General features: G+C 43.2%; 1 protein-coding gene across 5 annotated transcripts in view; it reads right to left on the bottom strand.

Annotated features, from left to right (window-relative positions):
- PIR (pirin) overlaps nt 1–16,048 on the bottom strand; it is a 102,035-nt gene that overhangs the window by 15,110 nt on the left and 70,877 nt on the right. For 4 of the 5 annotated variants that reach the window (XR_014141394.1, XM_081809145.1, XM_081809146.1 and 1 more), the window contains one exon: nt 5,885–5,929. The exons of the other annotated variant lie outside the window; for it this stretch is intronic. Coding sequence is in view for 3 of the 4 variants with exons in the window: in XM_081809145.1 (XP_081665271.1) it covers nt 5,885–5,929 (45 nt within the window). In the remaining variant the exon portion in view is untranslated. The remainder of the gene's footprint in view (nt 1–5,884; nt 5,930–16,048) is intronic. 5 annotated transcript variants of the gene reach the window in all.

The raw sequence follows: 16,048 nt of genomic DNA, 5'->3' as shown, positions 1-16,048 counted from the left end.
TGGAGTGAGCTGGCAAGAGACAACTCTCAAATAATGCAGAATTGGGATTCCTCTGCACCTCCTCTCAGGAGAGCTTGCTTGACTGCGGTGTTCATGGGTCTGTGAGCACACATGAATTCAGAAGCAAAGAGTTCATGTTGTCCTAAGAACACCAATCCTCCCTTTATATGGAGCGCAAATTTCTGCCCACTCTCTTTGCTGCTCTAGGGGAGGAATCACACTGCTGATTCTGAAGAGGCCATGTGAAATGCTCCAGCTTAAGGTAGACCTTTGTTACAGAGGCTGGAGTGAGGTTTCCAGGTCATTCTAAGTGCACCTTTAGCTTCTGTATTGTTTTATGAAATGTTTACAACAGGATCCCTGAAAACAAAGATTGCTTCTATCTTCTTATTCTTTCTATGCTATTTCACCCACCTGGTTATCTCTTGAACCTAAAATTAGTCTCAAAGAAAATATACTTTACTGTTTTTGACTCCTTTCAATTACAAACAGAGCCAAATCAGATAATAAATAGTTTCCATTGAGAAGCTTCGCCAAGAATGTTAAATCTAATAGGGCAGTTAAGGAAGATGTAACTGAAAACAATTGAATTGCAAATATTTTGGTTTGCCTAAGCAGTCCTGAAAGGGCAAAATACTTGAAAACATATTTTCAAGTTAATGCGGCAGCTTCAGTGAGTGATTAATTGCTGGGCAACTTTTCCCTATATGCCAGATTTCCTTTCTCTTCTCTTTATAAGGACTGCCATCCCACTGACTGGCCAATGCACACAGGCTGGCACTTCACTAGAGTTTGATTTCATCAATTTTGTATGTACAGTCGAAGCCCTCTTATCTGATGAAATCAGGATCATTAATTGAAAGAGACAATCAGCTGCCTCCACGACATTTTAAAGTGTAAATGTGCATACATTTGCCAATTTTTAGAAATACAGTCAAGGTGGGTTGGCTGATTGGATTGAAGCCCTGTCTTCGAAAGCATACCTATAATGACTATACCCACCAAAATCCTTCTAGATCAGTTGCTCCCATTCTTTTTCTGTCATCTTTCCCATACTAATTCAAAAGCTCTTCTTGAGCAATTCACTTTTACAAAGCATTGGACTTAGTTGTTCTAAAAATACCAACTCCTTTTAAAAAGATTTTATTTATTTATTTGACACAGACAGAGAGAGCGAGCTCATGCCGGGGGCGGTGTGGGGGGACAGAGGGAGAGGGAGAAGCAGACTCCCTGCTGAGCAGGGAGCCCGACATGGGGCTCGATCCCAGGACCCTGGGATCATGACCTGAGCTGAAGGCAGACACTTAACCAACTGAGCCACCCAGGCACCCCTAAAAATACCAACTCTTTTTTTTACTTACTTAATTAATTTACATATTGTTTCATTAAATCGCATAATTGCAATTATCGGTGCAAGTGGCATAACAGATTTGAGAACAATCACAACTGCCTCAGTTTGGCTGGAGGGAGTAGCAATGGGCAGGCAGACCAGGGTTGCTGATCATCCTGGGGGTTCAAAGCACCTCACGCAAGGTAGTCCCCATGGAATGAGCACACTTCTCAGTCCAGTTCATTCTAGGTAAGTGGAGGTCAATTCCGAGGGCTTCTAAGTGTTTCCCCACCTTCATTGACATCCAGGGGCGGTGTCAAACTTTATACCCCCCAGAACCAGAAGCAAAGGGCTGAGCACAAACTAAGCGTGAATAATGACTTATTTAAGTAAGTCTGAAACATTTCACTACCTGCATAAATGAGTTAGGTGTCATTTCAATAACCACAGACAAGTATTTTTAGATTTCCAAATAGCTTTTCTCAGCCCAAACAGTATACCTGATACTGGTCCCTCTAGGAGACTGATATCCAAGCTGATAAACTGTCCCACGCTGCGGGGATACAGGATATAAACTCCTCTACCCTTTGATCTCTGTGTTAATGTGTAATGTTATTTCCATCTCAGCTGCAGGGAAGGGGTTCAGCGCCAGTATACTTGGGATCTATTGGCTTTCTGACCGTGCGGTTTTCAGTTTCGATTTTTTTTTTTATCCTAGACTGCAGAGATGTCAGCTGAGGGCTGGTCAAAGGACTTGATGCCTCAGTAAATGATGACTGTCAAAGATCTCACTCCAGTAATCTGTCTGTTGAAACCTCCACCTGTCCTACAACGTACCAATATCTGTCTTGCAAGAACTTCCTGCATCAATGAATATTTTTTGAGTCCTCCTAAATCTCCATTTTATGGAATCGCCGCAGATTATTTTCTCAACCCAAATGGCAGTCTATTTATTCCAGCTCAATGCACATTTATAACATGTATTCCAACAGAATGGAGGTGCGTGACATTTTCGAAAAGACAATTACTTGCTTATCAGTTCCTGCCATCTGTGGTTTTAAAAGCACGATAAAATTGAGGCAGTAAAGTCAGAAAGCGTTTTCCGGATTCTCTCTTATCGATTTTATACGTCAGTACATATTGAATAGCTATCTCTGCTTTGTCTTTTTTCCTCTGGTGATTTGTTCTTGCCCTTTTGCTTTTCTCATTAACATTTCTATGGGGGGGTAGGAGGAAGGGAAGAAGATACAATTCAAATGAGATCATTTGGCCAGTTGCTCATTGGCTAAAGCAGAGTTCCAAGGGGCCAGTTATGCGAGTGGATTCTCTCCACGGTCCAGTTTACCCCAGACAGATGCAAGTTCGCTCCAACGCTATAGACTGTGACCCCATTTCCTGCCAGATGTTTTGAGAGGTGACCAGGCCAGTGAATAGAAATGGCTCAGGAAACTCCTGCCTTCCCAAGAAAAACAAGGGGATGTATAGGTCATTCTTACCCCCTCCAAATGTTGAGCTTTTCACTTGTTGAATTCTGGGACTAAGGGTCTGTTAGAAAACAGGGCTGTAACTACTGATTAAAACAGGTTTTGTGGGGGCGCCTGGGTGGCTCAGTTGGTTAAGCATCTGCCTTAGGCTCAGGATGGAGCCCTGCGTGGGGCTCCCTGTTCAGCGGGGGGTCGGCTTCTCCCTCTGCTCCTCTTCTTACTCATGCTCGTGCTAGCGCTCTCTCTCTCTCTCAAATAAATAAAATCTTAAAAAAAAACAGGTTTTTTTTTTGTTTGTTTGTTTTTAAGATTTTATTTATTTATTTGAGAGAGAGAGAATGAGAGAGAGCACATGAGAGGGGGGAGGGTCAGAGGGAGAAGCAGACTCCCTGCCGAGCAGGGAGCCCGACGCGGGACTCGATCCGGGGACTCCAGGATCACGACCCGAGCCGAAGGCAATCGCTTAACCAACTGAGCCACCCAGGCGCCCAAAAAAAACAGGTTTTGAAGAGAGGGGGATGTGGCAAAATGGGCGAGGGGAGGGGGAGGTACAGGCTTCCAGTTAGGGAATGAATAAGTCACAGGGACGAAAGGTACAGCATAGGGACTATAGTCCGGAATGGTGTTGTATGGCGACGGATGGGAGCTCCAGGTGTGGCAAGCACAGCATCACCTATTGACTTGTTGAATCACTATGTTGTACACCTGAAACTAATGTAACGCTGTACATCAACTACACCTCAATTAAAAAAACAGGTTTTGAAGATTATTTGTTAATTTTTCTCCCCTTCATCCTCCACACCACCAGTTAAACCAAAATCAAATATGAGCTTTTTGTAGAGTCCAGAAGCTAAGAAAGGTTTCTATCCTTTTTAAATGGTTGAAAAGTATCAAAAGAATAGCATTTCATGACACATGAAAAATATACACAATTCACGTTTCAGTGGCCGTAAAGTTTTATTGGAACAGCCACCCCAACTGTTGACGTATTATTGTGGCTGCTTTTGGAAGGGCAGGAAAGAGTCGTTGCAACTCAAGCTCTATATGGTCCACAGAGATGAAAATATTTATTATCTGGCCCTTCATAACAAGTTTGCTGCCCCTGCCCTTTCTCATTCTACACTAACATTTCCGGTATCCTTACCACCTCAGAATTCACATGCTCTCTTTATTACTTTCCATTTGTGCAGATTATTTTGTTTCTCTTGAAATCCTAAGTCAATGGGTGCTACCTCCACAAAAACAGTCTTTACTCTCCATGTGTATCAAGTACATTGTGATACTCATGATTTTCAAAAGAGGATCATACAACAAATGATGCTTCATCTCTTTCAGATGGTTAATATAGTTTGTGACACTTGGGATACTACTACTGATTTTTTTCACCGTTTTTCAAACGCTAAGTGAGCTTTGCTTCTGACCCATAATTGAAATGCTATTCAGTGAAAGAGGAACTAAAGCCGTTTTTACTGTATAAGATCAAAATACATGGGTTTCTTTTACCACTATTTTCCAGAAGAGTAATTTGAGGCAATTGAACTCCTTTCAGAGATTATATATAAAGAATGGTTTAAGTGGCTCTGGGTGTCGCCTTCAAGTCCCAAGCAGATGTTATCAATAAGCCAGCGGTCGGGGCTGTTATTACCCCAGGAGGTAGGCACGTTAGGGCCCCAGGAAGACAGTTCTTGCTGAGGAGGCTAGCGTGCAGGAGGGGGGTGGAGGCCACACAACCCCAGAGGATCTCCGAAATGACACTCCTGGCCTGCCCCACCCCCCCCATCCACACCACGCATCACTGTCATGAGGGGCAGGGGAGGGGAGAGGGGAGGCTGGTCCTCTTATTTTCAGTTTTCCCAGCAGCAGCACAGTCTGAGATGCATATTTAAGTGCAAGGAATTCATCCGAGAGGACACAGGAAACAACAGTCCAGGAACTGAGAGAGTTAGGTAAGGGAACGAGGACAAAGAAGAGTGTGTCATCAAGTGTGTGGGTGGCTGGGACATAAGCCCACGGGGAAAGGCTAGGAAAAGGCCTCACACACAGCACTCAGTTATCCCACCTGAGGGGTGAGGTAGCTTCTGGGAATGTCAATTCGCCAGGACCGCCATCCTGCCCTGAGTGGGGCAGAGAGAGCAGCCTTCCCAGTTTCGGAGCAAGCTTCAGGCCACGAGACACAGAGCCCACTGGCGAGCTAGAAGTTGGCCAGCGAGCTCCGCAGAGCTGAGGCCTCAGGGCTGTGGGGAGGGCACCTAGAGCACCCGCTACCGTGGGGTTCCGTCAGTCCCACAGAGAGACGTGCCTGACACCCGTGCCATTTCCGGGAGGACAGGGCGACACAAGCCAGCCTACTCTGCTGCGGGGCTGGCTACAAGGTTGAGACTGGAAAAGACAGGTTCCATGGTGGGGCTGCTGTGTTGTCATGGTACAAAGATGATGGCGTGCGGCATGGGAAACGGGCTTGGGGAGTCCTTGGTTCTGGTCCCTGGTCCTCCAAGGCATAATCCTGGCAAGTCAAAGATCTTTCTTTAGACTTTACTTTCGTCATCTATAAGATGACAGTTGCTTGGGTCCTGAATATCCCTCCTAGACTAGACTCAACAAGAGACAGGTGTACAACCCTTAAAATAAGAGAAAAGCAACTTTGAGATTTCTCAGCGGCACGTGGGACCGCAAATTCACCTCCTTCCACCTCCCAGGAGATAGATTCCTGCTCTCCTTAGCCCATTAGAGCTCCATCCCTTTATCAGCACGGAGGTCACCAACCTCTTAACAAGGTGTCAACCCACGTGATCATGCGTGGACCTTACATCCACACACAGGCCACAGTGAAATGGCGGCTGTCGTGCCTGCTGTTCATATTCTCCTCCCTCACTGAACATGCTGGAAGCTGAGAGGTGCCCTGTCCTGGGCGTACCAGGATGCAAGATGTACTAGGATGTAAAGAGGGCTGGTGCTGGACAGAAGGCGGCATAGTATTCGATTACATGAGAGGTTCCATCTTGCTTTCCCTCTCCTTCAGTAGTTTAAATTTCAGTGCAATTGAACCCAAAGCAACATCATCATCACTTACCAATATACACATTTCCAGATATGGTATAAATGAAGCTTGTCCATCCTGAAAAAGGACCAGCAACATTAAAAGGTTAGTGTCCATAATGCCAAAAGGAACAAAGATATAACGATATATTCAACAACTCTCTATGAAATATAAATATATCTAACAGACATGAAAGACAAATTGAGATGAAATCCTTTATTTTCTCTTAGATACATATTTAAAATTTTAACTTCTGTGAGCTGTTAAAAACATATACTCCCACATTCGCACATGCATTAACATACATATACACGTACCCCTAAACCTAAATGATTTGGCCCACTATGTTTTAGAGCCACCCAAGTAGGCAGTATACAATTCACCTGACTACACAGCTATATGCCAACAGCTGTATTAACAAAGCTTTCCCTCTAGTTTTAACGTCATGCTAATAACTGCAACACCCCAATCTGGTTTATCTTCAGTTCATTGTGCCTCCAGGTAGTTTTAAGTGTGAAGAAAATTCTAGAAACACACTTTACTTAGTTTACTTTGGTTTCTAGTGAACTCACTCCTTTTCATCTATCCTAAAATAGAGGATCAGTTCCAGGGATTTGGGGATGCATGATCTTTGGGGGTACACATGGGGTTTGGATGGTCCGTGCACTCCCTGGAACTGCGTACACAATTTTTCAAGTGTGTACACTTTTCTGGGAGGAGGGTACATAGCATTCAGCAGACTCCTACTGTGACCCATGGGGCCAAGAGCTCAGAGCCACAGACAACCAGCCACTTGCTCTCCCAATGCCAGCCAGCACTGGGTTTCCATGGGTATTCGTACCCACGGCCCAGAAGGGATGCTGCAGGGCCCCCAGGAGACCTGAATCCAGAAATGGCAAGCTCAAAACAGAATCAGGACATCACTTGTGTGCCTTCAGTGGAAAAGGAGAAGAGGTGGGATGGTAGAGTTCAAAGTGGAAGGGCAGGGCCCAGACTGGAGTCTGTGCAAGAGTCAACGTGGTGACAGAGTGAACAAAGCAAAGGCAGGTGTGGAAGGATCACGGAGGACAACATATACTCTAGGGATGCGGGTGCGAGGACAGGCGGGTTGAAACACACAAGAGAGGCACCAAAGAGATGGTATAACTGGTAACACTCGACATCAACCAAGTCTGGTTAAGAAAATCCAACGGATGGTGAAACAGACCAAAACACTTGGGCGGACGCTAGAGGAGGTCTTTTCACCCTCCAATTTCCCAGTTTTTCCTCTCTGAGATTTTACCAGTCTCAGTTTAAGGCCTCTGGAAGTAATCCGACTTGCTGATGGCTTACCCCTACTTGTTCTCCCTTCCGGACCCATGTGCCCAGTCTCCCAGCAGTTAGGGAACAGCACTCACTCCTGTGCATGTGCCGTGGGCGGAGACACTGGGATGAAGAAGGCCCAGCTGGGCTGTACGAGTTGTGCAATTTGCGGGAGGAAGGTTCAGTGATGCTGAAAGTCCAGGCGAACAATCCACAGCCTACTTCCACTGCTCTCTCCACTTTCTCATGGATGCTCAGCCTCTCCGGTCCTATTTAGCCTGACGTGTAACGAAACTCTGCAACAAAACCCCTTTCCTCGCTGCTTTTTTTAAAAAAAATCCACCACCGAGCATTGTTTAAATTGGTTTTTCTTTCTCTCTTTATTTATTTGACAAAGAGAGACACAGCAAGAGAGGGAACACAAGCAGGGGGAGTGGGAGAGGGAGAAGCAGACTCCCCACTGAGCAGGGAGCCTGATGCGGGGCTTGATCCCAGGACCCTGGGATCATGACCTGAGCTGAAGGCAGATGCCTAATGACTGAGCCACCCAGGCGCCCCTAAATTGATTTTTCAAAGTGCAAATGTCCTCACTGTGTTTTTCTGATTATATATATAAAAAAAACCCTCATACCCATAAATTTAAAACATATTTTAAGACTTAGAAGTGTGTAATCTCTAAACTGAAAATCTTTCTGCAATCTTCATTCTTGGCCTGACAGAAACATTGCTAGCAATTTGATATTTATGCTTTCAGTTTCTTTTTTGTTTTTGGCGCTAGGTATCATTTGCTTAAAAACCCGAACAAACTCAATGTTCTATTCTGAATACCTTTCCATGTCAAAAGAGAGAAATAACTCATCCTCGGGCAAGACTGCAAAGCATTCCAGTATAAGGACGTGTCATAATTTACGTAACCAAGCCCCTCTTTGTGCTTGAAAGGTACTAAAAAAATAATGGCTCCTGATTTTGACAAAACCTCAAAGCTCTCAATTGCCCTACTGGGTTTTTATTGGGGACTACTTTAATTGGTCTAATCTCATTTCTTCTCCACCCTCTCTGCTTCATTCCTACTCACCCACCAAACAGAAAACTAGTCCACACATAATTGCCATGGCTGGGTTTCTGTTTTATCTTTATACACGATCCAGAAGGATCAAACATTTGCTCAAAGTCATGGCCAAGTCAATGTAGTAAATGCATTCACCTATTTTTGCCCCTTGCAAAAGTCTTCTACTAGCATACAGAGCCCTTCTTCACCAGTAGTAACAAAATTCATGTTACTGGTTGGAAGGCACACAGCATTAGGGGGAAATTGCCTTTTTTTTTCCTTCTTTTTAACATGTTGTCCAAGTGCACTTGCTTCTGTTAAACCTGAAAGAGGACTTCCAACTACCTACATTTTGTCCTCAAACTTTCTAATTGATTCTGTTCTTTCCGCCTTGTCTCTTGGCTCAGGCAGAAGACCCTGAGAGCAAAGCATCCCCTGATGGGACCTGAGACTAGCCCCTCAAGCAATAAGGACCACCCTGAGCCAACGAAACCCCTCCCATGATGGATTCCAAGACCCTGATTGATTTGACCTTCACTGCATGTACCCAACTCAACCATGTCCCACATTTTCCTTCCGTAAACCGGAACATATTTTCAGCACTTTGGAGATAATCTTTGAGATACTAGTTTGCAGTATTCCCGGTGTTGGAATAAATAAATAAATTCCTTTCTTGTTTCACCACTACTTGTTTCTCTGCCTTCTTCCAGCTGCAGTGAAACAAGAGCCCAATGGTGTGAACAGTTCCTGTGTGTTTAAGAACCATCACATTTTATGAGAAGTCCTTCTCTGCGAAGAGCAGGATTGCATCAGTAAAGCGCTCTCTGGTGAGATGTGTGGGTCCTTCTCATCTTTCCCTGCTCCCTCCCCCCAACTTTATGTCCTGCACCAGGAATTAATGCCATCCCCGCATTTTTATTGCTCTGTCAGAGGTCAAAGGCCCTACAGTTTCCTTTCTTCCACCAACAGGGTCTCCATGCTACTGGCGCTGGGCAGCTGGGAAGCCCTTCCCCTCCCTTGGGCCCTGACAGAGCAGGGGTCGGAGGTCTCATTTCACCTCTGGCCCCGCAGGATGGTTTAATCAGCACCACATGTTAAGTCGGACCTCCTTTAGTCAAACATAAAAAAATGTAAAACTTTTAAATATGAAAATCATTTTCTGTGGCTTCTGCTCTCATTTCCAGGGAGGTTCCAATTCTTGCCAGTGTCCCTAGTGAGAGCTTTTCCTGGCCTATCGTCCTTGCTTTAACCCAGCTCATCCTCCTCCTGCCTCAGCTGGAGAGTTCCTTATTTCTATGAATTTTACAGCTACTCTCTATACATGTGATGTGGGAAACAGAGGCACAAGGGAAAAAAAAATGTCCTTAGTACTTACAGCTCGCTGACAAGTCCTTGAAACAGGCAGAGAGACATTCCTCTAGGAACTCAGCTGCCTTCATGTTAATACTTTGCTAGGGGCAAGAGGCAATCTTAGCCTGACCACCAGGATCCTGTGAGTCTACTTTAACATATAAAAATTCCTTTGGAAACTTCTTTTATCTCTACTCCCCCTCCCACCCCACCTAAGATACATGTTGGCAATCATCCCCCAAGCATATGGCCCACTGATACACATCTGAAGGGTCTCATGACTTTTTATTAGACAGTCATAAATGACATTTTCCTAACAATAGCTAGCCCCCTCGAGGTCCTGGAAACCTTGCTTCCAAAACTCCTTAGAGACATTCGCTCTCACTAACCCTCCCCCCCCAACCTGAGAGTATATAATCAGTCGCTCCTCACAATCCCAGTGCAGCTCTTCCTGCCGGGTCCTGTCCCCGGGCTTTAATAAAACCACTGTTTTGCACTGAAGACATCTCAAGAATTCTTTCTTGGCCATTGGCTCTGAACCCCACCACTTCAAACCATATCACTCATGACACCTCCCCTACCCCTCCATGGCTCTAAGTTCATCTTGGGCAGGTAGCTCGTCACCATGGACTTCATGCCTGGTGATCTGGGATGGGAGAAGACCCACCTGATCCTCTCCTCCCCCTTCTCACTTAAGCAAATTACTTTTTTAATTTTTATTTTGAAATAATTTCAGACATACAGAAATGTTACAAAAATAATATAGAGAATTACCAAATACCACCCACCCAGATTCTCTAAAAGCTAACATGTTATCACAATATGCTTTAGCATTTTCTCTAGAAATACATATGTATTTTCTTCTGAAATATTTGAACAGGTTTATAGATATGATATCCCTTTACCTTGAAATAATTCAGTATTGTTAAAAAAGAAGTTCAAAATGAAGTCATTTGTCCCCCAAGACAGCAAGCCAAGACTTAATTACAACTTACTTTTTTTTTTAAATTTATTTATTTGAGAGCAAGCAAGCGAGGGAGCATGAGTGGGGGGGGGGAGACGGGAGAGAGAGACTCTCAAGCAGACTCCCTGCTGAGTCTGGAGCCCCACGTGGGGCTTGATCTCACGACCCTAAGACCATGACCTGAGCCGCAATCAAGAGTCAGACGCTTAAATGACTGAGTCACCCAGGTGCCCCTTAATTACAACTTTCAACTTCTCCCAGGAATGTGACATTTTAAGAGTCACCCTGAAATGTCCTGACCACCCCTAGTAAGGTCATCTGCATGATAAAAACCCTTCGGGGTCCCTTCCCTGAAAAAAAGAAAGACACCCAGGGCTGAAACAATCCTTTCCTTTCTTTGCTAGTATCTTGTCCCACCCTTCTTCTGCCTATAAAAATCTTCCATTTTTTACAACTCCTGGGAGCCCCTGTCTACCTTACTAGATGGGATGCTGCCTCAATCATGAACTGTTGAATAAAGCCAATTCGATCTTCAGATTTACTCAGTTCAATTTTTGTTCTTTAGCAGTATTCCTTCCTAAAAACAAGGATATTTTCCTACATAAACATAGCATATTTATAAAAACTATGAAACTGATATGATACCAATGGAAAAAAAATATACAGATATCCAAACTATGCCAAATGTCTCAGTAATGTCTTTTATGGACAACAAAAACAAAAACAAAAAAATACAAAAAAACCAACCACCCAACCACACAAACAAACCCCAAAACAGAAGCCCAGGCCAGGCTCTAATCCTGGGTCACAGGCTGAGTTTAGTCCCCACATCGAATCTCCTTCCATGGGCAACACTTTCTCAATGCTTTTCATTAAAAGCACAGACCAGGTATTTTGTAGAATGTCCCTCAGTTTGGGTTTGTCTGATGTTTCCAAGTCATTAGACCAAATGGTTTCAGCCCTCAACTTTATTTTTTTTTAGAGATTCATTTATTTGTCAGAGAGAGAGCACAGGTAAGCAGAGTGGCAGGCAGAGGGCAGAGGGAGAAGCACGCTCCCCGCGGAGCAAGGGGCCCGATGCGGGGCTCGATCCCAGGACCCGGGGATCATGACCTGAGCCAAAGGCAGACCCTTAACTGACTGAGCCACCCAGGCGTCCCTCATCCCCCAACTTTAGAGTTTATTTTCAAGGCTTTAATTGTTTAAATTCAGAAGAGCACAAAGGAGGAAATAATGAATATACGTGTTGCCATATTTCCTATCTTTCTTTTCTTTTACAGATAAAATCCTATAGGTGAGAGAAATGTCCCCTGATTGCCTTCAATCCATTTGCTACACACAGCTAAGGGGACCTTTCACTTAAAACCCTTCAATGGCTCTCTGTTCTCCCGGACAAGCCCAGACTCCAGGCCCTAAAAGACAGACTCTTCTCAGTCTGGTCCTGCTTCTCCAGTACGGTCGCCCCTCTGCTCGTCCTACCTTCTCGGTTCATTCTAACCCAGGAAACCCCTCCGGGGGAAGGAAGAAGCGGAAGGCCGAAGCCAACCTTACAGGGACCTTGTGGTACCACGGAAAACAAAGGAATGAAGTAACTATAAAACAGGCAACACAATCGAACGCACACAATCACAAGCAGAAAACTCAGGTTTAAAATTCAGCAAAAGACCCTCAGGGCAACCTAGGAGCAGACTGTTAGCCGGTCTGAGGCAGTTTCCTGGTGTGTCAAATAAGGAAATAATATGTACAACGCGGCTGTTATGCTGACCAAGTGACACTGTGGGCCCGGTCGAAACACATACACATATCTGTATACTACACACGTGTCCGTGCTCGATGTTGTCACCTTATCTACACAACAAATGCCAGTTCCCCATTCCTGTGCCTTCCTTCACTTTCCACTTTCCTCCCACTTTATACACGTCATGAGGTTGCAGGGGCTGCTACCCATGCTTCTGATAAGCTGTGACCCAGGCCAGAGGAGGGTCCTTGTCACAGAGATGGCCCCACGGTCCCCAGAGCACCACCCTCAACTCCAAGCCGACTGGTCTCTTGGACCACAGTATACACTGAGCAAAGCTCAGCAACGTCATTTCCCAAAGTGTAGAGAATGGATCCTTGCTGTCCTCATCAAGAACTGAGGGTACTGTTTGTGTCCCATTGAACACTGCAGTCTAGAATTGGGAGCATAAGGTGGGTTTTCTGCTCATACAGCAGCTGACAGCTCACTAGATCTACAAGCTCGCCAAGCACAGGCATTTTACCCCCATCTTATTAGTAAACACAAACAAGAGAGTTATCGGCATTATAGCTCTGCCAAAGAGATAGGAAAAGAGGTAGGTCATTATATGACCTTGTAGGAATTCTAGCAAAAGAAAACAAGAGAACACCCATTTTACCAAATTTGGTGACATCAGTGATAAAATGCCCAATGATAATGCATAGAATGGTACCAACATAAAGACACTTGAGATGACTGGCTTTCCAGAATAAAATATACTCAGAATGTTTTATATACTCAAGAATGATCATACTTCAGTCTATGTTTATAAGCCATAGGCATATACCATTAAGAGCTATCTCTAAAGGTCCTATATTTTAACAAGAAGAATTGCAACCTACAAGAAAACCTTCTCCTATGGTTCAGTCCACCACTGATAATATTGAACATTCACTGCACCAGAGACTAACAGAAAAACTAAGAAATGAATAAAATTTAACATTTTGGGTGAGAAATCTATTAGCAGCACAAGGTCTCTAGAATGAAGACAGCCTTCTATGTGCCCAGAATGGAGCCTAGCCCTCTGGAGGACAAGCTCTGCTGATTACTTTCTTGTTAATAAAACAGCAAAAAAAAAAAAAAAAAAAAAAAAGCATTAGAATACCCTGGGAGCTTCCTGCTCTTTACAGACTAAATCTACAGGGAAGTTTTCCCCACCACTGAGATATATTAATGTGATCATTTTTAACTAAAATAATACGTTACTATTATTTCTTAGCTTTATTTGGACAGACATTTTTCTCATCTTTATTTTTTTTTTAAAGATTTTATTTATTTATTTGACAGAGACAGTGAGAGAGGGAACATAAGCAGGGGGAGTGGGAGAAGAAGATGCAGGCTTCCCGCTGAGCAGGGAGCCTGAAGAGGGGCTCGATCCCAGGACCCTGGGATCATGACCTGAGCCGAAGGCAGATGCATAACTACTGAGCCACCCAGGCGCCCCTTTTTTCTCATCTTTAAATATACAGTGCTCACAGTTGGTTTTTAATTGCTCAGAAAATTTCAGAAAATAATTCAAATATGTAGTTATAATCATAAAATTATACTTAGGGCTGTAAAATAGAAATGATTTAGGCATTTGAACTTAGATTAAGGCCATGACAATTAGGAACTAAAATATATAGAACTCTAAGGATTAAATAAAGGTTCAGAAAGCAGTAGAAACCTGGAATAAGCAGAGAACACCATAAATGCCCTAAGAGTATCAAACGGCATATTTTGGCACCTGTTTTTAAGAGAAAAAAGATTTTTAAAAAAAATTTTATGGGGGGGGGTGGAGGGGCAGAGGGCAAGGGAGAGAAAGAATCTTAAGCAGGCTCCATGCCCAGCACAGAGCTTGATCTCACGACCTTGAGATCACAACCTGAGCCTAAATCAAGAGTCGGAGATTTAACCGACTGAGCCACCCAGGGGCCCCAAGAGAAAAAAGATTTTTAAGTAGGACCTGAAACTATGAAAAAAAAAAAAACCCAAAACACCCCCATCAAAGCTGAAATGTGTTTAAACTCTTAGAATGGTTTCTTATTTTACACTATCAATTTAATCTGTTCTCTCCTAAAGATGATATATTAGAAAAAACACAATACAGTTTTCAAACTGGGGAGACTCATTTAAAAATTTTCTAAAATTGTTATTTTTTTAACCTATCTGCAAAGTCTTGGATTTATTTACCAATATGCCCAAGGTACTACTGATAGGGTGGGTAATGGTGAGTAAATGTCCACTCATTTGTCTGGACCTTGGTAGTTGAGTCACAGCAAAAGTCCAACTGTGTAAGTCAGAATCTCATCCATAACACGCCCTAGCTAGGTGACCTTGAGTAAGTTCAAGTCAAGTAAGTAACTTCTTTGTACCTCAGTTTCCTCATCTGAAAAATGGAATAATCACAGTCCTTACCTCACAGACTTAGGAGGACTACAGCAGTTAATACAGGGGGATTTCTTAGAGCAGTTTCTGACAAACAATAGGCACTTAATACATGTTAGCTATCACTATTATTATTACTACAGGATGATTCAGTGAAGTGTGAGCTCCCAAAAATGTTCATGATATTCCCTATCATGGATTTTAGCCGTTTTTTTTCTCTTTTCCAAAACCACATTTTTTCAAAAAATGCAATTGCATCTCACTACATATGAAAATCAATTCCAGGTGTAGATATATTGATAGAAAAGGAAAAACAACAAAGTATCTATAAACAGAACATTTTCATGATCGTAAGCTGGGAGAGTTTATTAAAGAAGCTACAGAAAGCACTCACTAACCTTTAAGGAACTGACCAATACATTTAAGGAATTTTTATTTATTAACATATAGAAAAATATAATAGTATATAGAAGAGTGAAAAATAAGGCAAAAGGGAGACGATATTTGCATCATGAATAACTGACAATGACAAGCATTCAGAATATATAAAGATCCTCTGAGACCAATATATGTTAATTGAATTTAAATAAAAATAAATAAATTTTTAAAAATAATCTATAAAGAGCCCCTACAAATCAGTATGAAAAAGACAGACAGTTCACCCAAAGGTAAATGATATGAAGCTTCTCACTGGATAATTTTATGCTCAGGCTCTGGTTCGTGTTCATCACTGCTCTGAAGACTTACTAACATCCATAACTGTTATGAGTATATCCTAAGGATGAGGGGCATGGTGATTGAGTATTTTAATGTACTACTGGTAAGTAGAGAGCTTGGAAAAAAACAGCCATGAATTAAATCATGCATTCTGTGTAGTGAACAAAATCAGCCCTTCTTCGCTCTATGAAAACACCTGAAAATTTAAAATTCCCCATGAATCATCCACGTTTGGGGCATCCTCCCTTAAAAAGTAGATAATGACTGTGAAGAGACATTTAGGCGGGAACTCTGAGAATTCACCATGGCACCCCCCTTCAATTTTCAAAAAAAAGAAATCACTGGGGCGCCTGGGTGGCTCAGTTGTTAAGCGTCTGCCTTCAGCTCAGGTCATGATCCCAGGGTCCTGGGATCGAGCCCCACATCGGGCTCCCTGCTCAGCGGGGAGTCTGCTTCTCCCTCTCCCACTCCCCCTGCTTGTGTGTGTTCCCTCTCTTGCTGTGTCTCTCTCTGTCACATAAATAAATAAAATCTTTAAAAAAAGAAATCACAAGAGATAAAAATCACTACTTCATTTTCGAGTCATGGACCATCTGGAAAAACGTATGGCACTTGGACTCAAGATCATAAGCTTGGCAAGTTGACCCTTTTTTTTTTATTATTTATTTTTTA

This window comes from Leptonychotes weddellii, chromosome X (assembly GCF_054177405.1).
Source record: "Leptonychotes weddellii isolate Sample4059 chromosome X, ASM5417740v2, whole genome shotgun sequence".
NCBI classification, from domain to species: Eukaryota; Metazoa; Chordata; class Mammalia; order Carnivora; family Phocidae; genus Leptonychotes; species Leptonychotes weddellii.
Note: the sequence above shows the minus strand (reverse complement) of the source record. Positions and strands in the feature narration are given on the sequence as shown.